This window comes from Sander vitreus, chromosome 22 (assembly GCF_031162955.1).
Source record: "Sander vitreus isolate 19-12246 chromosome 22, sanVit1, whole genome shotgun sequence".
NCBI classification, from domain to species: domain Eukaryota; kingdom Metazoa; phylum Chordata; class Actinopteri; order Perciformes; family Percidae; genus Sander; species Sander vitreus.
In genome coordinates, this window is record NC_135876.1 from 15,204,305 (window position 1) to 15,227,186 (window position 22,882).

Genomic DNA, 22,882 nt, shown 5'->3' on the forward strand with positions numbered 1-22,882 from the left:
GGAGAGTCTAGCTCATTTGACGTCAGGAGGGAAACTGGGGGCAGGACGAAACCCGGTAACAAGATCCCTTTTCCACCCCGGACACATGAACCCAGACTGGTTTTTGACCAGCTGCTATTGTTATTTTGGAGACTTCCGCGACACACTGGGCGTCATGCAGCTGTGAAAAACACCGGATACGACAGCCGTTACCAGGTGAAAGACGGTCGCCGGGGGTGAACCGTTTCAGTCGATATTTACTCGAAAGCAACGGCATGTAGGTCAGTTTTTATGTATGTTAAGGCTGTGTTTTAGCATGTACTGTGTGTCTTTGGCGCCACATTTAAGCTGTGTTTGACGCAGCGGCTTGTTGACCGGTGTCGTACCAAGGTATAGCCAAAGCCCGTCTACGGAAAGCCGTTCCACTCCCTATTCAGCCCCATTGTACCTACTTTGGTTGCAGTTCCACCAGAGTTCCACTGGGGGTGATCGCGGTCCAGTGCTAAATGAATGGGACGGCTGATTACGATCGGAGATCCCACTTGACGGCATCCGAAGCAGAGCCAGAATGTCAGAGTGAATATTTCGGCGTGGTCTTTAAAACATTAGCAAACCTCTTTCTAGCACGTGTATTAACAGGGAGAGGCTAACCTGTCAGCTGTGTTGTCGATGCCTCGAGAGAAAAAAGAGCTTGCCGTAAATAGTATCTCTGGTCGTATATGTGTATGACGTCATTGACATTTTAAAAGGCTTTTTAGAACAAAAAAGCGACTTTAAAAAAAATCTAACACCCAGCAGTGTGCATTTTCTTAGCCTCCCCTTTCGAATGCAACATTCAAATTACTAGACAAAAAATTATATCCTGAGAAAAGTGGATTTTGAGGAGTATAGCTCCATAGAGTCCCATTCATTCTGCACTGGCCTGTGAGCGCCCCCTATCTGGAACTCTGGTGGAACTGCAACCAGTTCAGAAGCCGGAAGTAACGAGGGAGTGGAACTTCTTCCCATATTAGAAATTCTTTGGTATAGCCAAGGTAGGCTACTATCCCCGCCAGGATTTGTATCCCCTGGCCGCGGGAGCGCGCTTGCCCTCAGAGCGGAGTTTAACTGCTGCACTTCGAATTCACCTCTTAAATGGAACAAATAGCGACGTGGAAGACTCGACAGGGTTTTCCATAGTAACAACGGTCTAATTTATCTACATAAATACGTTTATTTGTCTGTTACATTAATGCGTCGTTTATTATTGTGGATTAATCGACAGTGTTTTCCAAAGTTCCATATTGACATGCACCTTAGCTACATAGGCCAACTGATAGGCCGATCTATGTGAGTCATGCAGGTTTATGAACAATATTTTTTCCTCGTCTTCGCTAACCCATCCCTCCCTGCCCTCTAACGTGATTTCTGTTTTAATTTAAATTAGTTTATTATTGCTTTTCAATTAAACGCTTGGTTCACCTGTCTACCATATAAGTTACAGAGGGGATACACATTATATCAGGCCGTTTTTTCACCTGATATGTTGTGTATCCCCTCCCCTAACATGCAAAGGGTCTGTACTGTCATCATGTGTTATTGTCTGTGTTTACCAGGTCACAATGAACAACCTGAGATAATATGGAGATGTCTGCTGTTATCTAGCAATAGTTACATAGGGGATACACAAAATATCAGGCCGTTTTTCACCTGATATGTTGTGTATCCCCTCCCCTAACATGCAAAGGGTCTGTCCTGTCATCATGTGTGTTATTTTCAGTGTTTACCAGGTCACAATAAACAACATGAGATAATATGGAGATGTCTGCTGTTATCTAGCAATAGTTACAGAGGGGATACACATATCAGGTGAAAAACGGCCTGATATAATGTGTATCCCCTCTGTAACTTTATGGTAGACAGGTGAACAAAGTGGTTAATTGAAAAGCCATATTAAACTAAATTAAATTAAAACAGAAATCACGTCAGAGGGCAGGGAGGGACGGGTTAGCAAAGACGAGGAAAAAATATTGTTCATAAACCTGCATGACTCACATAGATCAGTCGGCCTATGTAGCTAAGGTGCATGTCAATATGGAACTTTGGAAAACCCTGTCGATTAATCCACAATAATAAACGACGCATTAAACAATTTACACGTCGCCTTAATGTAACAGACAAATAAACATGTAAAAATGAGACCCTTGATACTATGGAAAACACTGTCGCGTCGCTATTTTTTCCATTTAAGAGGTGAATTGGAAGTGCAGCAGTTAAAGGAGAATTCCGGCCAATTTTTACGTTAATCTTGATCGCTATAAATATGCGCGTACTTTCGATTGAAAAAAACCCCGACCTGAATCGGTGCAGGCAACACAGAGTAGCTGCAGCTACGTGTATGATCTTCCCCTGAGCTAAAACGTCAGTGGTCGGGGCAAGTTTTAGAGTGACTTTGTGCCTCTTAACAGACATAAAATGCAATTAAAATGTCTGTACCACATGAACAGGGCTCTTACGTGTCAACAAGATGTGTTTTCAACTCAGACATTGTTTAAATTCACCTACCCTGGTCCCTGTCTCGATCCTGCTGGTAGCTGCCGTCTGGTGAGTGTGTTCAGCCAGGCTGTGATAATCATCCCGACAATAATCCACGGAGCGGCGGTGCTGTGGCTATGTCCTCTTGAGGACAGGTCATGTCACGTCTTGAAGTTTATTCCCCCCTAAAAAAAAAAACAGTAGTGTGGTAGTAGCTGCTAGCTGCCGTCCGGTGAATGTGTTCAGCCAGGCCGTGATAATCATCCCGACAACAATCCACGGAGCGGGGGTGGTGTGGCTGTGTCCTCCAGAGGACAGTTCATGTCACGTATTTAAGTTTATTACCCTCTAAAAAAACGGTAGTGCGGAGCGATCTGCACACTGTTTCCTTTTCCTGCTACAACAGGACTTCAGCGCGAGGCTACAGCTACCTTCTCTAACGCTATCACTGTGCAAGCCACAGACATCATTTGGCCCGTTTCCATGTAGTTACATAGTCACTGATATGGTCATAACCACTACATTGCTCAATTACCCTATTTTTGAGGGTAAATAAACTTCAGGTTTTCATCGCGAAGGCATGACCTGTCCTCTGGAGGACATAGCCACAGCACCGCCGCTCCGTGGATTATTGTCGGGATCATTATCACAGCCTGGCTGAACACACTCACCAGACGGCAGCTACCAGCTACTGGCAGGATCGAGACAGGGACCAGGGTAGGTGAATTTAAACAATGTATGAGTTGAAAACGCATGTCGTTGTCACGTAAGGGTCCTGTTCATGTTGTACAGACAATATTAATTGCATTTTATGTCTGTTAAGAGGCACAAAGGCACTCTAAAACTTGCCCCGACAACTGCCGTTTTAGCTCAGTGGAAGATCATACACGTAGCTGCAGCTACTCTGTGTTGCCTGCACTGATTCGGGTCAGGTTTTTTTTTCAATCGGAAGTACACACATATTTATTGCGATCAAGATTAATGTAAAAATTGGCTGGAATTCTCCATTAAACTCTGCTCTGAGTGCACGCGTGCTCCCGCAGCCAGGAGATACAAATCCTGGAGGGGATAAGTACTAGAGATGTTCCGATACCGGCTCCGATACTGCCTAAAACGCTGGTATCGGTATCGGGAAGTACTGGAGTTTATGCACCGATCCGATACCACGTAATAAAGCCCTAAAGAAAATCTACGTTAAAGTAGTTTATTTATGTTCTTTTTCCATTATAACGACCGTCAAACTGGATAAAAAAAGAAAGTTCTGTGGCATTCATTGTTTGTGCTTGTTCATGTTTCACAAAGAGTTTAACTTGAGCCAGACCGACAACAAAGATAGAAATAATATCACATCCATACAGGGATAGTAGTATACAGTTGTTAAAACGTAATATAATATATGACACACTGGTATCGGATCAGTACTCGGTATCGGCCGATACGCAAGTTCAGGTATCAGAATCGGTATCGGGAAGCAAAAAATGGTATCGGACCATCTCTAATAAGTACCATGGCACGACACCTTTATGATAAGTACAAATGTGGGTCGACAGTAACGTTACTGATTACTCAGTGCCTCGTTAAAGTGCAAGAAGCCATCTTGTCAATGTCATTTTTAATCAAGACACAAGTTGCAGAGGCTGTAGACCAGACCAGTTTGTCATGTTGATAGAAGAAATAGGTTTCCGGTCTTTATGCTAAATAGAGCCCGACCGATAAAGGATTTTTAAGGCCGGTACCGATACAAATATTTGATGATTTTAAAAATCCGATAAGCCGCTATATCGGCTGATACTTTTTTTTTTTTATTCCAGAAATGCGTAACAAAACAAACAGATTTCCCTTACATTAGTTATTTGTAGTTAGTTGTAGTTATTTTTAGTACTAAAATAATATGATAATGCAGTTTAAAAATAATAGTTGTTTTATTGTCACAACAGAACAGAGGAACATCAAAATATATTAAAGTTCTGATAAATAAAATGTATAAAAATACAAACTTAGTCCTTTGAACAAAAAGACAATAACAACAAAAAATCAAAGATTGTTGCCAACAGGGACGTTGTAGAGCGCCCTCTGGGGGACAAACTATGCAACACCAACACTCAGAACATGGTTGAAGGGTGTTTCATCAGTTTTTATTTTATTTTTTAATATTCAATTATCAGAATCATTTGTCATTATAAATGATTCTGATGAATGAATATTGAAATACCGATACCGATAGTTTGGAAAATGCATAATATCGGCCCGCCGATATATCGGTTGGGGTCTAATGCTAAACTAAGCTAGCAGTCCCATTGCTGTAGCTTCAGGGTAAAGGGTTCAATCTTCTCATCAAACTCTCAGAAAGTGTCTCAAAATGTCAAACTGTTTATTTAACAAAATCTTCAGCAGGTTAACTTCATTGACGTTTGTTGCCTCTTACTTTCTTGTCAAAAAAATGTAATGTAAAAAATGAAAACGAAATACAAATCACAATTTCCCAAAGTTCAAGTCGACATCTTCAGATCCCTTATTTAGTTTAACTAACGTTCATTGTTTGAAACCTAAAGGTATTCTGTATACTATCACATAAGCACATCCTCACAATTTATAAGATGAAGTAGGCTATCATCAAAATAGTCGTTCATTTTCTGTCTATTTAATAATCGATTAATCAACTAATCATTTCACCTCTATGTCCCACCTACAAAGTTAAACCACGGCACTCCTTCTATCCCTATAGACAGAGTACATGATCCATCCTGCATTACATTTTTACAATCAATGTCCTGCAGCAATTGCAAGTCAAACTGTATACCACAGAAAGTGGCTCAGTGTTACAACAGGACATTAAAACAGCTGAGCACCACAGTCATGCTATGAATCCTTGCAGCAGTATTAGTTTTTTTTGTCAGGGAGCAGATGTGCTAGTTGGAGCTACCACACACCCACACACTTTTTTTCAGTACATTCAGCCTTCTGTCTTCTCTTTAGGCCCTAGAAGGACTCGCCTGTTAAGTGTGGTGGCCTTTCCTGCGCCTGATGTCCTTTTTACCATGTTAGTTTGATCAGTGGCTGACTAATAATAAAACACCAGGTCATGCTTTGATTTCCTGCTAATCAGAGGCTCATTCAATTGAGCCAGATCCCCCCCCAGAGACAGGTTTTACTGAGCTGAAGGATTCATCCCACTTAGTGGTTTACTAGTTTTGTTCACTGTGGTGGAGGGGACGCCGAAGACCTGCGATTGTTATAAAAGCTTCCATTGCCCCACCTCAGCCCAAATCCATCTGTGCAGTCTAAACAAGCCAGCAGGCTGCATTGACGGGACCATTCTGTTCCTGTAAATCATTAAAGCATGACAGATGTGTGCCAGATGTGGGGGTAGGAGGTGGACTGGGTAGGGTCAAATAAGCAGCCTTTGCAGTGGTGGGAATCAGTTTGAAACCGCTCCACCAAAGCACGTGCAAATAGCTGGTAAGCTGCTGTGTGCAAATGAAATTTCAGCAAAGTGGGCTTTTAGAGGTATTTACAGGTATTGTCTTTCGCTTCCCGTCTCTTATCTGCCAATTGTTTGTCTCTGAATCCTATTTTATCTAAAACACAAATGTAAATAACGGTACAGATAAACCTTTTTTTATAATCTGATAGGCTGTGAGGCTGTCCATCATGAAGAAGCGAGCCAACAAGGTGCTGGAGGAAGAGGAGACCTTGTGCTGCTGTGAGTATGTGAACAGACTCGGAGAGCGCAGTCATGTGGTAGCCTGCTGCTGTGACTGTGAGGACCTGGATGACGCCTGTGACAGGTGAGAGACATTAAACTGAAAAACTCTGGGGCTGCAACTTATGATTAGTTTTACTTGACATTTGATCTATTGGTTATTTCTTAAGTTAAACGATTAATTTTCAGTCTTTAAAATGTCTGAAAACTGATGCCCTTTACAATTTTTGTGGAGCTTAAAGTGGCATATTCAAATTGCTTGTTTCGTTCAAACAACAGCCCAAACCCCATAGATATTTAAATTACAATGATATAAAACAGCGGAAAACAGGAAAGCCTGGTATTTGAAAAGCTGGAACCAGCAAATATTTGACATTTTTAGCCCTGCTTCTTCGTGGCGATGACAATGTTGGTCTGTTGGTTGGTCAGTAGGATCACCACTTTGATCCAGACTGAAATATCTCAACAACTAGGATTGCCTTGGAATTCTTTACATTCATGTCCCCAGAAGAATAATCCTACCTGCTTTGGTGATATAATCCAAAGCAGTTTTTGGTGATTCTCAGCATCTTTTCCTATAGCACCAACAGCAGTTCACAGTTCTCAAGTGCAGATATTCCTGTTCCCTCAGGATGAATTGTGATCATTTTGGTGATCCCCTGACTTTAGCATGCTAAAGCAAGATAGTGAACTTTATACTTGCTAAACCGCTAGCTGTGTAGTCATTGTGCGTATGTTAGCATGCTGACGTTCGCATTTAGTTCAAAGCAACATTTGAAGTACAACCTCAGAGAGTCGTTATATTGACGTGTCCTTGAACTAAAATGTCAGGTGTGAAAAAAGTTTATATAGATTTTTTTTTTTAAAACAAGTTAATTATTTGTTGGCTTTACCAGATGATGATGAAGAAGTTGTTGATCACCTGAAGTAAACATATTTCACCTCTTTTTACTTTTTCAGGTTTATGAAGAGGGAGCCTCAGAAACCTGAATCCCTGTCTCATGTGGCTGAAGTCTTCACAGACCGGATTCGTATGCCCTGGCTCTGGGGCGGAGCCCGAAAAGTTGACCTGTCCATCATCCCTCCTCTTATTCTCCTCCCGGTCCTGCTGCACTTAGCTGCTCTCCACTTCCTGCTCGGCATGGTGATTCTGACAGCTCTGCCTGGCCTGGTGCTGTGGTACTACTATTTCACCCACCGCAAGAAAGGACAGACACTCTTCTTCCTCAGCCTGGCACTCTTCTCCCTGGCGTACATGTACTACTTGTTCATCACTTATGTGCTTCCCAGCGGGGATGTTAGCCTGATCCAGCTAGCGGTGGTTACTTTAGGGGTCATACTTACCCTGGTAGCTCTTGTCCACACCAAGAGAGAACCCGGAATTGTGCGGCCAAACAAAGAGGCCGTCCACAGCACGGTGACGTATTACAGCCCTCTGGCAGACAGAGACCCTGTCATCAACGGGGGGAGGCAGGATGTGACGATGACAGTAGCCAACCGGGCGGGATTGTCGGAGCATGCGGGAGTGGAGCTGAAGGAAAGCAGCCAAAGGAACTGGTGTCCGGCGTGCAGAGTGGTGCGGCCCCCGAGGGCGGGACATTGTCGGATCTGTGGTGTCTGCGTGCTGCGTCTCGACCACCACTGTGTCTGGTGGGTTCCATTAAAATGCCTCTCGCTTGGCCTGTCATCACTGTTTCTTCCACTTTGTCTCACCTCTCAAACACTGAGGTTGTCTCGTTTGTCATCTGCTTGTTTTTTCTACACAAACTATTCAATAAATCCAAAAAAAAGAAGTCCTTTTTAATTTTCAAAACAATGCTCTTAAATGTCTTTCTTCCCAGGATACGTAATCAGCTCAAACTAACCATATTTGTATGTTGTGTCGAGCCACCATCACACACTCATTAATTACAGCTACAAGTGAACAGTTCCTTGCTATCATCCACTCCTACACATATATGTGTGGTCCTACATGTGTGTAGTGTAGTGTAACCCCGGTCTCAGTACAATGTTTTGTCTGCCTGTGTGTATGTGTGTGTGTGTGTGTGTGTACTTGTGTGTTTGTGCGTCCCCTCCGTTGGTGCCCGGGTAGGATAAACAACTGTGTCGGTCAGCTCAATCACCGCAGCTTCCTGCTTACGCTCGTCCTCTTCCTGTTGACGTCCCTGTACGGGATCAGCCTGGTGCTTCAGAGTGTGTGTCCAAATCAACACCTCCTCACCGCCCTGCTCTACTGCCCGGGGGTCTACAACCAGTACAGGTACTGAGAGCAAAGATCTCCCCCTCTTACACTCTGGGCTGGGTAACTTTAACATTATATTCCCTTAAAGTTACAATTTACCTAATTCTGAAGCCCCATTCTAATAATATAGGTTTAATTGAAAAACAATACACCAATTCTTTGTCTGTGTTGCTTTCATCCCATTTATTGTTATGTTCCCAGGTTAGAAGCTTTTGGGTCAGTTTGGGTAAAAAAAAAAAATCCTTATAAATCCTTCATAAAAACTATAAATATAACGATGAGAAAGAAAATGATAATATCTATCTATCTATCTATCAGGTCTTAATACAAGCAAGTAGAGTCCGACCCATACATTCACACTAATATTGATAAATATAAATGCATTACAGATATGGATATCAGTGTACACGTCAATGCCAACAAGTAACAAGAAATTGCAGTACAGAAATGCCAAAATTACAATTTATTTGTAATCATTGCATAATTTACACACCAGAGACCACTGATGAGTATTTTTCATTTACCATCTTAGCGTATTGTTGTTTCAGCGCTGCACTTTGCTTCACCTGTGCGTGGTACAGCGGTGTCGTGACCTGTGGGCTGCTCCACCTGCTGGTGGTGCAGGTCATCAACATTAGCTACAACGTAACTGAGCGTGAGGCACGCATTGCCCTGCGAGACAAAACCGCTCGCAGGGCCTATTGGGGACTCGTCGTGGACACCGGCGTCTACTCTCGAGGTTTCCGTGGGAACTGGGAAGAGTTCATGACCATGGGAGAAAAACTGAATCCACCCTCTCCTGTCCCAACAGAACTAGTGTAAGAGACTATTGCCCAACCCTGATTTAAAAACCCCAGACAGCATGGATTCCCAGTAATAAAGTCTGCAGCAGCTTCATGAGTATTAGGTCTATGTTGCATGTGAATGTACAGCACAAAACCTACAAAATGATAAATTCTGTCCTGTGACAAGTTGATGCTAACATCAGGAAAACACCACAGTAACTGTAGAAAGCATTGTGTTGTGTCAAAGTGGTGTTGCTGTTCTTGTTCATGTCCAATGGATGGCAGCATGGCTCCTTTCACTCTAAGTCCTGCCAGGACCTTTATCGCTGGGTTACTGCAGTTATTGATTTTGACTTTGACACAGCCATAACTACAAACCCCAGATACAGTCACATGAATGTCATTCACAACTGGAATCTCCTCTATGCAGCTGTATCTACTCACACAGACCTTATCAATGTCTGCTGAACAAATATCACAGTTTCCTTCACACTGACCGTCTTCCCTGGACTTGTCTTTATGTCTTCTACATTCTAGTGCCTTGCTGGAAGTTGACATACAAGAAACATCTAAGAATGAGTTATCTGTTCTGGTCCTCCTAGGGACCTTTTTTTCTGAGCACGGCGTCAGCAACAAGATGACACCTCTGGAGTTGGTCAGTCCTGCACCAAATGTGCAAAACATTTTTTTCCAAGGATGGTCTCTCTGCACACTCCTCCACAAACACTTATCTGCAGTGTTCACAAAGGAGGGAACCTGACCTGGATTTGTGAACTGTGTCATGGATATTTATCACATATGAATCAAACGTCCTGGCACAAGTAACATAATTAAAGTTCTACAGCTCACCATTGCAACATAATAAATGATTGGATAGTATGAATATGAATAGTGACTTTTATTCTCTTAAGCTGGTTCAAACTGATTCCTGAATAAATTAAAAGCACATTAATGTCACCTTTTTTGGTATCCTAAAGGTTGTATGCATCCAGTTGTGTGTTTGTAAGAAATGAAATGTATTTAAATGAATGTGAGAAAGTTGCATGTGTATTCATTTTGTATTTGCATGTGTGCCCTCTGAGTTATGGAGATGTTTGTGTGTCGTCAGTGTGGGTGTGCAGTTTGTCTTCTACAATGTCCGTTTCTCCCAGAGGCTTTACAGTGGATAGGAGCAGAAATCAGGCAGAACCGCAGTCACTCTCCGTCCCAGCTTCTCCCTCTGCTCCTCCCTCACTCTTTCCTTGCGCAGCAGACAGGGAAACTGCCTCCAGGCCAGCAAACATCGTCGCAGCACCCGTCTGAAGTGCAGACAGATGGAGGTACAGACGGGAAAAGCAAGTGAGCAATAACAAACTGAATTATAGGGACCTCTGGGTTGACAACACCTAATGAGTTTTCACATGATGTTACTGGGGGCTTATTGACCATGGCAGCTGGGCAGCAGGTGGGAATTCGCCTACATGCTTTGGTCATTTAGGTGACAACTGAGAAGCTAAAGTTTATTCTCACATTTTGTATCAATGATGGTGAAATCATAGTTAGACCAGTGCTACAGAATTCATTTTGTCCACAATGGGAAAACAGAAGACCACATAATAATGTTATTAAGCACAATCGAAACCTGAATGCGTTTGCTGATTTAAAATTTGCAATTTTGCAAAACAATTTAAATGCAAATTAGAAAAGTCACCAAACAAAGTCAGCCATGCTAGCAGCTTGATTCTTAGGATGGCAATGACGGTCTGTCTGTGCATCACTTTAGTTCAGACTGAAATATCTCAAGATCTATGGAGAGGATTGCCATCACCTTTGGTTCACATCGGATGAATCTTATGTGATCCCCTGACTTTGCCATCAGCAGGTCAAAGTCTCCACTTATCCAGTGAAATATCTCAACATCAAGATGGATTGGTAAAATTGACATTCATGGTTCCATGTTTTTTTTTTTTTATTATCCAGGGCTAGAGACCAGTCAGGCTACAAACATTATGCTATGCCAGCTAGTTTAGCCATATCGAAGTTTCTACTTGAACACCACAACAGACTCCATTACTCATAGTTTGAAGAGGCATTTACAGCTAACAGCAGATTTGAGGCACTTCACTGGAGTTAAGGTGATGATGGTGGAGTTTATAATCTAATGCATAGGCAGTTGCAGTCGAAAAAAGCAAAAGCTCTCACATTTCATATTGGTTAATGTTCAACAACGGCTTCTGCTCAAATATGCATGTTCCAGTTGGTAACCTTTATCATATTCCGTAGTGTTTGTTCATGAATTAACTATTTTTATCGCAAGTCAATCTTGAAAGTCTTAACTTTCTTATTAGAATAGACCTTAAAATGTCTATAACATAAATGATTATGTTTGATACAAATCAAGGCATAGTGTTTTTTTTCTAGCATACCATAACCCAACTTCTCTTATATTACATTTCAACTCGTAATTACACAAGCTGTTGAATTTAATTTGACATCCTGGTAGTTGGTTGTATCACTGGGGGAGCACACTGCAGCATCCACACACTAAAGATATGGGAAAGTCACAGCTTGCAGACCTGTTATTGTGTTCCTGAGCCAGCTCCTTACGGTCCCACTCCACCAGCCTCTCCTGGGTCACATGGTCCAGCAGTGCCAGCAGAAACCTCCTCAGAGTGCGAGTGCGATAGAAACGCTTGGCTCTCTCCTCTTGAATCATCCGCCAGTCCTTGAGCTGAAACAGACAATATTCACTCAGAGAGTTTCAGCATTTTAGTGTGATGAGGATGGCAAGTAGAAACTGGTTAAAAAAAATTTTTTTCTTTAAAGAAAACATGATTGATAACAGGTAGAAGAGCTGATTAGGAAAAGGTGTTGCTCTAAATCTCTGGCAGAAGATGGGAAGACTGCAATCTTGATTGAGTAACTGTGTTTGTGATTGTGTGTGCGGAGTGTACACACTCTTTTCCAGCAGCTTAAGCTCCTCCGAAGCAGAAAGTGCTGGTGCAGTTGGTCAGCGGAAGCTTCTTTCTCAGTAAGGGACTCTCTTGCTGATTGCTGCCAGCCTAGTGTGCACCCCCTCAGGAGTAAGAGATTGTGATGACTCTCAGCCAGCTGGCAGAGATTGAAAAGAAAAACGTTGATGCACACTGATGAACGCATCCAAACTCAATCATATGTATGTGCCAGGTTGGAACAATGGAGCGCTATCAAATGATGAAGCTCCTGTCTTCAACTGAATCTCACAATTAACAAAGAGGGTTTATATATAGCTGTGAAATGTATGCACACAAGTTTTTGTGTGATGCTGTGCAAAGAGAGGAACATTTTGAAGATGAAATGATGATACTGTCAAGTTGTCACATGCTTTTGTTTGAAAATGTTCCTACTACCGCATGTTCAGATCAAGAGTTTAAGAGTGTTATTGGTTGGTGGGTTTATGTTTTTCGTAGCTTAGGTCTTTTAAGCTGCTGAGTGAGTATATTTAACACAGCAGTCTGCTCATTGCGCAGTCTATTGAATGTGTTAAAATAGGTTGCCTGTGGATACACAGCGTGTGGTATTTTGTCATAATAATAACTAACTTTCTATAGCACTTCTGAAAATCAAAGTTCCAAAGTACTTCACAATAAGGGAAAATACAGCACCAATGGACAGATATTATAAAAATGGAACAAAAAAAAATCATCCCTTTAATGATATAATAAATAAATAAATGAATACATTAATCAGCCAAGAAAAAAGAGAAATTGAAGTGCCAAATATTCTGCTTATTATGGCCTTTTTAGAAGTTATACTACTACATTTTTAAGAAGTTATTTATACTATTGGTTAAAAAAAAGGTGTGTTATGAACATGTCTGAGCTTCAGTTAAGGGGACTGACAAAGAAAAACATGTATAATCCTTTTAGAATTGCTCAAATTTAAGACAGATTAGTCGTCATAATCATCAGATGGAAAACGATAAACAAGCTTTTTAGTATGAGAAAATTGGGAAGCATTATGTCCATCAAAGATTTGAATTATAAAAAGCCTCTCATTACACACATTGCCTTTAAGCGACTGCCTCCAAGTCAGATAGCAGACGCACATGCAGCACTCCATGCAAACAAGTCTTTAACCTTTTTATTATTCAAATCCATGGCGTGGACTTGGATTTACCCTTGTAGGTCAAAAATTCCTCCTGCTTAGGGACCATTTGGTATTTATGGAATGGACCACCGGAAGAAAATAGGGGAGGGTCATGTCTTTTTTATTTTCTGTTGAGGGGAGGGTCACCCAAACTGTTTTAGTGCAGGAGGAGGGGGTCACCCAACTTTTGTATTCATGAAAAGTGGCTTGTTTGATGCATATTTTTTCATGTAGCTCTTAGTCTCTGCCCTCCTTCACTACCAGATGGGTCTGACCCATGAGTTTGCTGGTGGCTGAAACGGGTAATTGCATTGTTTAAAAAATAAGTGGAATAATTAATTATATCTGGCATGACCAGATATTTTATAAATATCTTAAATAACACATCACATCAGATTTCATATACTGCTTTAGTAAAAAGAATATTACCTGGCTGACGATGGGAGCAGCAGGACGCAAAAAACGAAAGTTACTGTTGCACTATGTCTGGACATCTTATAAATAAAGGTTTCCTAAATGCCATGTATATACATGTGATGTCAGCTTACTAATTGATTGCGGGTTTTGTGTAGATTTGGACTTTTATACGTTTATTCCACTTTGTTTAAACGGCGAAGTGGAGAGGCCTCGTTCACCTGTTTGGAGCCGGCTGGTGAATGTGACGCCTTGCTGGATACACCGTGACTCTGTTGGTGGATCTACTAATCGCTGTGGATTACTTTTTTTTCGTGTCATTGGATTACGGCAAAATACGGATTTTTTTTCTCAACGTGTCTTAAGGTTTTATGGTGAGTTTGGAGAGGCATCTCAACAGACTGTAGGTCCAACACTGATTGTTCTCCGTTACATTTTAGTTGAATTTAAGCGTCTGTCTATTGCGTTCCAAGACAGCCGTGCCACGATTGGATTTCATAAGGGTGAATTGTTAAATTATTACAATGTAATTTAAAATCTGCTTTAAAAATAAACATATATGTTTTGGAATATAATGTTCAGCTTCGGCAGCTTTACCTATGTGCTAAAATATACGACTGAGGAAGCCTAGTGACGAGTCCATAGCAACCAGTGTTGAATTGGTTATTTCCCAGTTTCCTTTGCTGAATGGTCTCAACGTTTTATTGTTTTATTTCATATGAATACTAGTTTACTAGAGGAGTAACTTAGTATTTGAAGTAATGCAGTAATGCATGAAGTGTGCATTTAGTTTCCATGCTTATTGTGTTTTCACAATAATGTTAGTGAGTAAATCTACTGAAATGGCCACCACACCATAACAGAGGAGTGGGATGCGTAAGATGAGAATGCAGAGGTTGAGATGTATTTCACGGCTGTAAAAAAAAATCAAATGGCATTTGTATATCTTTGCTAAGCGCAAGCTAGTATATAAGGGGAGGGTCATGCTTCTTTTTCATATCATTTTGGAGGGTCATAGAAAAATGATTACTGGCGAGGGGAGGGTCAAGTCTTTTTAGCCTAAAGGTCCCAAAACTCCTCCGGTGGCCCCTTAAATAAATAACCAACAGTCCCTTATTCAAATTGGATTTTAAAAATCAAAGAAGCATCAAGAACGCCTCCTGGGTTCTTAAAATGTTGAGTTGGAGGACTGAGGGCAGGTTGAATACGGCTGATAATACTCTACTGCTGTAGCTGACGACTGAAATAGACAAGACCAGTGATTCACCTGTATGTTGGCTTGTCTGAGCTGAATGAGGCGTTTCCATGGCGCCAGGCCTCGCCGTAGCAGCAAGTTTCTGTGGTAGTGTTGGTGGGCCAGCTTCAGGAGCTCCTGTTGCCTTTTCAGTTGCCTCTGTTTTTCCTCTTCCCTCTGCGCACGCACACACACACACACACACACACACACACACACACACACACACACACACACACAGAAAGAAGTGACATTATACATGTTGCTCAGTGTTACCATTTTCTGTATTTTGACTGATGTTTTTGGGAACATCCATAAAATATGAATCTCACCTCTCTTTTCTGCCTTTTCTCCTCCCTCTTCTTTTCGGCTGCTTTGCGTTTCTCCTCCTCCTCCTCTCTCTGCCTCTGCTCCTCAGCAGCTTTCATCTCAGCCTGAAGAGTTAAATTAAATTTATGTTTTAAAAAAGAATATTGTTTCAGACAATTACAACTTGCTACTCACCCTACAAAACAGTTTGGAGGTCCAGAAAACAACTTATCAATGTCTTACCAGTTTTTCCTCTTCCTTCTTTTTCTTTAGTCCCTCAATCTCCTTCCTTCGCTCTGCACGTTGACGTGAACGGGCCTCCATGGCTTCAAAGAGAGGGAGATGGGTGAGTTGAGCACAAGGTATTCCTCTGGTACAAACAGAGTCTCAGAAGTGGATATGTGGATGTTTATGTATGTATGCTTCAGCCTTCATATTCTGAACATGCAACTGAAAGGAAAAAATTAGTGCTACTGTTGTCAGACTATTGTGGACTATAGATCTATAGGCTTTTATTATGCAATTGTTTTGTCTCCATATGCGTGAGAGAGCTACAGCATTCTATGTTTGGAAGAAGATATGTACCTGCTGTGTGTTTATATGTATATGTGAGTTTGTGTATTTCGTCTTCTGCTTTTAAGCTCTCAGAGTGAAGGACCTTGCGGACTGACCCGTGATGATTGGATGGTGGCATGTCTGTCGTGTGATAGCTTCCCTTGGAGGTGCACAGAGACTTTCAAGTGTTCCGGTAACTCTCGGTGCTCTTCAACAGTAACGATCACAGCAAGAAGCACAGAAACACAGCCCCGTCATTATAAATTTCTCTGCATATTCACATCTTCCTGATCCTTACCGGGCAAACTTTATTCAGATAGGTATCGAACCAATCAAACTCAACCGACATGCATCAGACATCCATGCATCTGTAAATTAATTTTAGTGGGAGGTCAGAGCCAGAGGTTTTGCTTTTACTCATGAAAACTATATGTTCAAGGTTGTTTAGACTTCTGGGAAAGCATCTGTAATCACATAAATATCTAATTATAAGAACTATTAATGTACAAAATATTGGCTTTTAAATATCTAATTATAAGAACTATTAATGTACAAAATATTGGCTTTTGCACAATCTCCTGCTCCTCTGTTCTCTCTAAGCTTTAAAATCACTCTGTAGCTGACTGTATATACTCCTACATGACTTGTATTTAAAAAGAAAAGCTATTAACGGATGACTTTCACCCCAATTTACTGTACCTCGGTGTAGCTCCTGAAAACAATAAGTGCCTGTACTATTCTAGATTTTTCTGTAAAAGCCCATGTTTACCCACTGGGGTGTACACAGACAATGTCCTGCCAATATTAGTCTGCACTGTAGAAAGAGAAGTGAGCTAAGCTAAGTGATTTTTCTTCATCTAAAGACAGTTTTAGAGCTAACAGCACGTTTGGGACGTGTAAATGGAAAAAGTCCAGGGGTTGAAGTGAGAGGCCAGGCTAAGAATAGATACACATCACACACTGTAGTGTACTTGTTGTACCCAAAACGTCCATATTCCTAATCTATTTTTTAAAAAGGTTTATTAACTATTAATAAAGCCATTAGTTACAGTTTTTATAAACGGTTATATAGGGTGAGGTATGAGAGAGTGGTGAATATGATACACACACATCTGGAGTTTTTGTGCCTTACATTGTGCAGTGGGCCTTCCTCTGCTCTGTGCGGTCAAAGTTGAGGCTCTTTGGTCTTGAGCCTCCAATTACTGATTGCTGCTTGAGCTGTGTGGTTTTCTCCATTTCCAGCTCCGACCCCGCCACGCTCTGATCCTCCTTCAGCCGTGCAATCTGCTCTTGCTGCTCCTTCAAAAGCTTCCTCTGCTGTGTGATGATCTGCTGCTGGGCGGCGTGTCTGTTCTCAAACTTGCTGCCCGGTGGCACTGTGCTTTTTGAACAGGTAAAGCCACCGCCCTCACATATCTGCCGTGCCCCTTGGAGCTCAGCAGCAGTCGGTGCTGCATGCTGTCGGGTCACCTGCCATGGCTGAGTGGGCTGGGCCACAGCACCCGCAGGAGCGGGATTCTGATGCACTGCAAAGGCATTGCGGGCTGAAGTGCTTGACCTGTGGTGCTCTCCCTACAGAGATGAAAACAGAGCAGATATGAAGATGGTAATAGGCTATATATGAAAGAAATTCCCCCCTTAGGTTTATGAAAAACTTAAGGGAGATAATATAGATACAGTATTTCAGTCCAATTTAATCTTCACTGAGCTCTGGAAAGCCTGATATATACGCAGCAGGAGTATGAGAGCAAGTCAGTCCTCTTTATTGACCCCTCCAGCAACTCCAACTTTATCTCCTGTTCCGTTTCTACTGTCCCTTGAGCTCTGGTCCACTATCCTAAACCTCTTATTTCTCTCTAGTATGCTTTCCATCTGCTCTATACATTCCCGTCCCCTATATATTAACACCACTCTTTTCTTGTTCTCACTCTCCAGAGATGTGAATATTTCAGCAGGAAAAGTTTTTCTTCCTGGTTGACTTACTGAGAAAGGTTCAATTTAATTTTAGCCTTTATCACCACCTGCCAAGGATAGGGCTGATGTTTTAGTCATGATTCCACTCAGTGTTTAAACATGTGATTTGCCAGGTTGTTCTCAGTGGGAAGCATCAACAAAGATGTTTAACTATTAATAAAATTATTGCAGTGCACTTCTCACCTTTTCCGTTGTCTCTGGTTGGTTAGATGCCTCAGGTGGGGCCATAATTGGCTGATAAATTGTGGTTTCTGTGGCCTTGAGTTTGCCTGTTGATGCAGCATTGATTAAGGCAGCCATCTTGCGCCGGGTCTCCTGCTGCTGGGCTAAAAGCTCTCGTTGTTCCTTCTCCATCCGACACCATAGCTGCCACTCATTCAGACATCGCCGAAGCAACCGCCTTCGGTCACTCTCCACAGCCAGCTGACATCGCCTGGAGGAGGGAACAGGTGTGATTGTATTTTTACCCCTCAGTTATTGCTTGATTGGGGTAACGGAGATGATGGAGGGTGTCTTCTAGAAATACTGCCATCATTAATAATTCATTTTGAATATAGGTTGTAATTTACATTGTATAATTTGTGGTAAATGGCAGGATTTATACAATGATGGGTTATCAGGACCTTTTAACGTAATTCCTTTGAGGTTCTTGCCTGTTTTCAGCTCGTAGATCCTCCTCTGTTCTCGCCACCTCTCGCTGCTGTTGTTCTGCCCACACCACTGCCCGCCACGCTCGCCAGGCTCTCAGCTGCCGCTTCCAGTCACAGAGGGCCATGGCTTTACCTAAGCGTAGCCTTCTGGCCAACACCACTGAATACCATTTGGAGAAATGCCTCTGCAGACACTAAAACATACGAAACATGCACAAACATGCATGCCCACAAGTTAGAGAACTCACATTGATACATTTGCTGTACCAACCTGCAAGTACAGCCACAGTACAGGAACCAACCTTGAGATTACCCATGAGAACCATGGTTTGAATTTTCTGTTCTTTATAAAGTTTCTCTGTGTCCTGCGGCTGCTGTTTTGTGGGAAGTGGAGGAGCTGACTGGACGCTTCTGGCTGCCCTTTGCCCTTCCACTCTCTCCCTTTCCCTGTGGAATAACCATACATACACTTCTTAGTCTACCAGGGGCCCATAAAGAATAGCAGTCATCTCTAAAAGTTGCAGTAAATAAATCTTTTTTTTGGGTGTGTATAAACACATACTAAACACGAATATGTGGTCTTTCATAATTGTACACCGTATCTCCTGGAACTGACCCAATTGGTTATTTTTCTCTTGCCAATCTCTGTTAATTTTTTTATTAGATTTTCAGAATTTAAATTCAGTAGAAATACCTTAATGACAAAACTAATGCCCTGTAATACAATCGTAAAACATTTTAGCTATGCTAGCAGCATGGCTCTATAAATGGCAATGACGGCTGGTTCGGTCCACCGCTTTGGTCCAGATAGAAATACGTGACATTTTTTTGGATGGACTGCCATTAAGTTTTGTACATTTGACATTCATGATCCCCAGATTATGAATCCCCTGACCACGGGTTGACAATTGTGGATCTGAGTGAAATGTCTCCATAACTATTTTTAACAACTTTTCATCTAGCACCATCATTAGGTTGAATTTTTCATTTGTCCAATACTTGATTTATGACCAAAAACCTGCAAATCCAATTACATTCTCATCAGCCTCGGATGATGGTGAACATGGGAAACATTATACCTCCTAAACATCACCATGTTAGCATTGTCATGTTTGCATTTAGCTCAAAGCACCGCTGTACAAGTATATCTAAAGGTCTCGTTTTTATTTCCGCATGGTGACAGCCATTGATCGCTTTTAACAAAGGATGTTGTACCTTGGCTGCTACACACTTTGTAAGAGATGACACAGCAGTCTCACCGTGCTGGACATGAGCTTGTGTGCAATGCCCTTCACAGGGACCCTCGTTTGGGTCAGGGAGCTGGCTTACTTCTCAATATGTTACCATTAATCCATTCAATCCACTATAGGAAGGTGGAAGAGGCAAGATCACGTACGATGCAATCAGACAGGAGACTGAGGGTTATTTCAGATTTGGGCGATAAGCACTTCAGCACAGGCCGGTGGTTGCTGTGGATACCATACCTCTGTCGAACCAGCTGTTCCAGGCCTCTCCTCTCCTCCATCTGGCGTCGCAGTCTCACCATCTCCTGCTGCACCATCTCCTCCTGTCTGCGTCCCTGCTGCTTCTTCCTTGTGTCCTCCACTCGCTCCCTCCTCTTTGCCTCCTCTATGGCACCCCGCCGGGCCTCCCTCTCTCTCTGTTGCCTTTGCCTTTCAGCCTCCTGCCGGGCCCTGTTCTCTCGCACCTTCAGTGGCAATCAGTAGCAATTAATTTAAGTGAGAACACAACATGGGTGCCCATCATTCTACTCATGGTGACAGTTTCCCAACCCACAGCATTCACGCCTCTTATCTCGAGAAAACTGAGATTCACTTTGGTCACATACCTGCAGGTGTCGTGCTTCCATGGTGACAGTCGGATCTCTGAACTTCTTCCTTGTTTGTCCAACATCCAGCGCCAGTTCCTCCATCACTCCAGAGTCCAACACCTCTTGCTCCATCAGGTCCTGTAGGAAGCTATTAACGGCACTGTGTTCTTCCTCCTCGGCCAGGCAGTTGTACAGATCTTTGCACGAGTGAGTGTAAAAAAGAAGTATTATAACTGAGGAGTTTTTAAAAGGACTGTACCAGTGATTTTATTTTTTATACCATTAACATTTGTACTATAAATTACTGCTGACAGATTTGCAAAGCATATGTTTTCAGATTGATTTGTTGCCCTTTCAGTTCATTTCCCCATGATGTGAAAATCAATGCGCCGAGACTCAAAACACTTGCTTGAGATAATCTTTACAGAAAGCATTTAGACATACACACATTATATATGTGCTCTATTGTTTAACTCTATTGTAGTGCAGTTAATAGTTTTGTTTTCAAACTCAAGGAAACTCCTACATCTAAGATGTGGAAGTCACTTGTTGAAAACCATTGCATTCACAAGTTATGTTGTAGGAATATGAAACTTAAATAAAATACCAAAAGACAGGACATTGTGAAAGGAAATTGAAATTTGCTAGCCTCTTGGTTTTAAAACATTGCAGTTTGGCATTTAACTCTGAAGTCTTAACATTCAGACTGTGAATGCACAAACAAAAGAAAACATCTATACTATGATAACTTAACTTTGACAAAAAAAGAAAGTTTATAAAATGCTCACTGTGATCAATTTCTATTCTCAAGCAAGTTCAACATCTCTGCAGTGAAATAAATTCCAATCAGTGAGTTGGAGTTAAGATTACATGATAATGACTAAATCTTCCTTTGTGGTGAACTAGTCCTTTAAAGGTGTTCTGCTCCAACTTTTGACATATTTAACTACAAACCTTAGCTTTAACTGATCTTGATTAATTCAAATAAAGAGGAGGTTAGTTGGATAGGTTATATAGTTTTTGTCATGCTTTGTACCATCAAAGTTGCAGTAGTTAAGGGCGGCAGGCTGAGCACCTGCCAGTGCAACAGAGCTTCTCCTCTCACTGGAGCACATCAGGTCATCTTCCTCCTCCACTTCCAGTTCCAGTTCCAGTCGCAACTTACTGCTCAGCCAATCACCAAGAAGAGCCTGAGCTGCAACAAGCAATCACCCAAATATTATTGTTCTGTCTGCTGCTGCTGCACAGGATCAACTCTGTTATATAGGTGACATTTCTCTAGAGACCTCTATTGTTTTTTTATAGGCTGACCTACCTTCACTGCAAGCATCATCATGATCTCTTATCTGCTCAGTGCTTCGCAATGGTACAACTAGGCTGTTGGTTCCTAAATGAGGTTTCTTGTGGGGGAAGACTTCCGATACAGCAAACTCGGAAGCCACCTCTACGCGCTAAAGACAAAACAATAGAAAAACTATTGATTGTTTTCATTATCAATTAATGTGATGATTATTCAATTACTTGGTTAATGCCCATCAGTCACAGTGTCATCTTCAAATAGCTTGTTTTTCAACAGTCCAAAACCCAAAAGAATACATGCAATGATACAAAAATGCATCATGAAAATACACGTGCACACAGCTGCACCTGAAAATAAGTTATCTCACCTTCCTCCACTGATCGATGTTACCATTCTTCACATGCATCTGTTATTGGAAGAAAAAAATAATAATTTCAAGTGTAAGCTGATAGTGTTTTGCAAAAGACATCATAGGGCCCATGAAAATGCCCAGCCAAGCTCACAGACACAGACACCTTGAGCTGTGGGCTGAGCCAATGCCTGATGTCTGCTGATTATTAGGAAAGCTCAGCTGCTGCCTTAAATCAGCATATTACTTATTAAATTATTTCCCAGACATCCAAAAGTCTGTGCTTTACTAGCAGCGATCCAGCTATCTCGGTCTCGTCAGACAGGAATCATATGAGACTGCAGGCATATGAATATCTAAGAAAGGTCATCTGTATGACATTTCTAAGCCATCCTCTGACATGAGCCATCCTTCATCCGTAGTAATAACACTGATGCTGTGCTTCTTCTTCATTCATAAATCCAATAGGGCCCTTTTGTACAATTATGTTATATCTCTAGGGGATTTGATAATCCTGGGGAAAGGTCTACAAAATGAAAATAGTTGGAAAAAATATTTGATGTAAGAGAAAGTGTTGAGGTGAGCCTGAATGTATTATCTAGAATAGGCAGCCACATTTTAATTCCTTTTTCCCCAATTATAATTGGAAACCTATACCTCTCAATTGTACAAAGACAAAACTTAGCCTACCTTGTCTGCAGTTTTACTCTTGCCGAGCCTCCTCCACCTAAACAGGTGAGGATTGTGACCTGGGAATGTCATAATCTGTTTAGTTATAGACCGCTGCTACTATAATATATGCCCAAACATCATTACTCTTCTACCAACAGCCACAAAAGCCAACTTTTTTAGTATTTCAACTAAAGGTTTAGAAGTCGGCTCAAAGAACCTTCGCACAACGCAAGACCTGTACACATAACTGCCGTCGATTTGATC

The 22,882-nt window shown here is 41.8% G+C and overlaps 2 protein-coding genes across 6 annotated transcripts; one reads left to right on the top strand and one right to left on the bottom strand.

Moving 5' to 3' along the window:
- The first annotated feature begins 8 nt into the window (after window positions 1-8).
- zdhhc23b (zDHHC palmitoyltransferase 23b) lies at window positions 9-10,264 on the top strand. Of its 5 annotated transcripts, none has more exons than XM_078280146.1 (6): window positions 9-195; window positions 6,127-6,281; window positions 7,157-7,846; window positions 8,289-8,456; window positions 8,987-9,256; window positions 9,761-10,264. In XM_078280146.1, the coding sequence occupies exons 2-6, from the start codon at window positions 6,145-6,147 to the stop codon at window positions 9,981-9,983; spliced, it is 1,488 nt and encodes a 495-aa protein (XP_078136272.1). In that variant the 5' UTR covers window positions 9-195; window positions 6,127-6,144; the 3' UTR covers window positions 9,984-10,264. The 5 variants fall into 5 exon arrangements, with proteins under 5 accessions (XP_078136272.1, XP_078136270.1, XP_078136271.1 ...); XM_078280144.1 differs by having other exon boundaries at window positions 10-260; XM_078280145.1 differs by having other exon boundaries at window positions 10-256.
- On the bottom strand, window positions 9,924-22,869 carry ccdc191 (coiled-coil domain containing 191). Its single transcript, XM_078280152.1, has 17 exons — window positions 22,637-22,869; window positions 21,965-22,003; window positions 21,613-21,748; window positions 21,334-21,492; window positions 20,316-20,494; window positions 19,951-20,174; window positions 18,769-18,913; window positions 18,440-18,660; window positions 18,000-18,249; window positions 16,975-17,414; window positions 15,959-16,050; window positions 15,531-15,613; window positions 15,311-15,412; window positions 15,012-15,155; window positions 12,161-12,313; window positions 11,779-11,933; window positions 9,924-10,521 (listed from the first exon to the last, which is right to left on the bottom strand). The coding sequence occupies exons 1-17, from the start codon at window positions 22,706-22,708 to the stop codon at window positions 10,380-10,382; spliced, it is 2,736 nt and encodes a 911-aa protein (XP_078136278.1). The 5' UTR covers window positions 22,709-22,869; the 3' UTR covers window positions 9,924-10,379.
- Window positions 22,870-22,882: the final 13 nt, after the last annotated feature.

Coding starts and splice junctions, on each gene's coding strand:
- zdhhc23b (XM_078280146.1), top strand. CDS start 6,145: ATGAAGAAGCGAGCCAACAAGGTGCTGGAGGAAGAGGAGACCTTGTGC. Junction 6,282..7,156: donor CTGGATGACGCCTGTGACAG/GTGAGAGACATT, acceptor TTACTTTTTCAG/GTTTATGAAGAGGGAGCCTC. Junction 7,847..8,288: donor CTCGACCACCACTGTGTCTG/GTGGGTTCCATT, acceptor GTGCCCGGGTAG/GATAAACAACTGTGTCGGTC.
- ccdc191 (XM_078280152.1), bottom strand. CDS start 22,708: ATGACATTCCCAGGTCACAATCCTCACCTGTTTAGGTGGAGGAGGCTC. Junction 21,493..21,612: donor TGATGATGCTTGCAGTGAAG/GTAGGTCAGCCT, acceptor TGCTTGTTGCAG/CTCAGGCTCTTCTTGGTGAT. Junction 18,250..18,439: donor CAAAGGAATTACGTTAAAAG/GTCCTGATAACC, acceptor TCCCTCCTCCAG/GCGATGTCAGCTGGCTGTGG.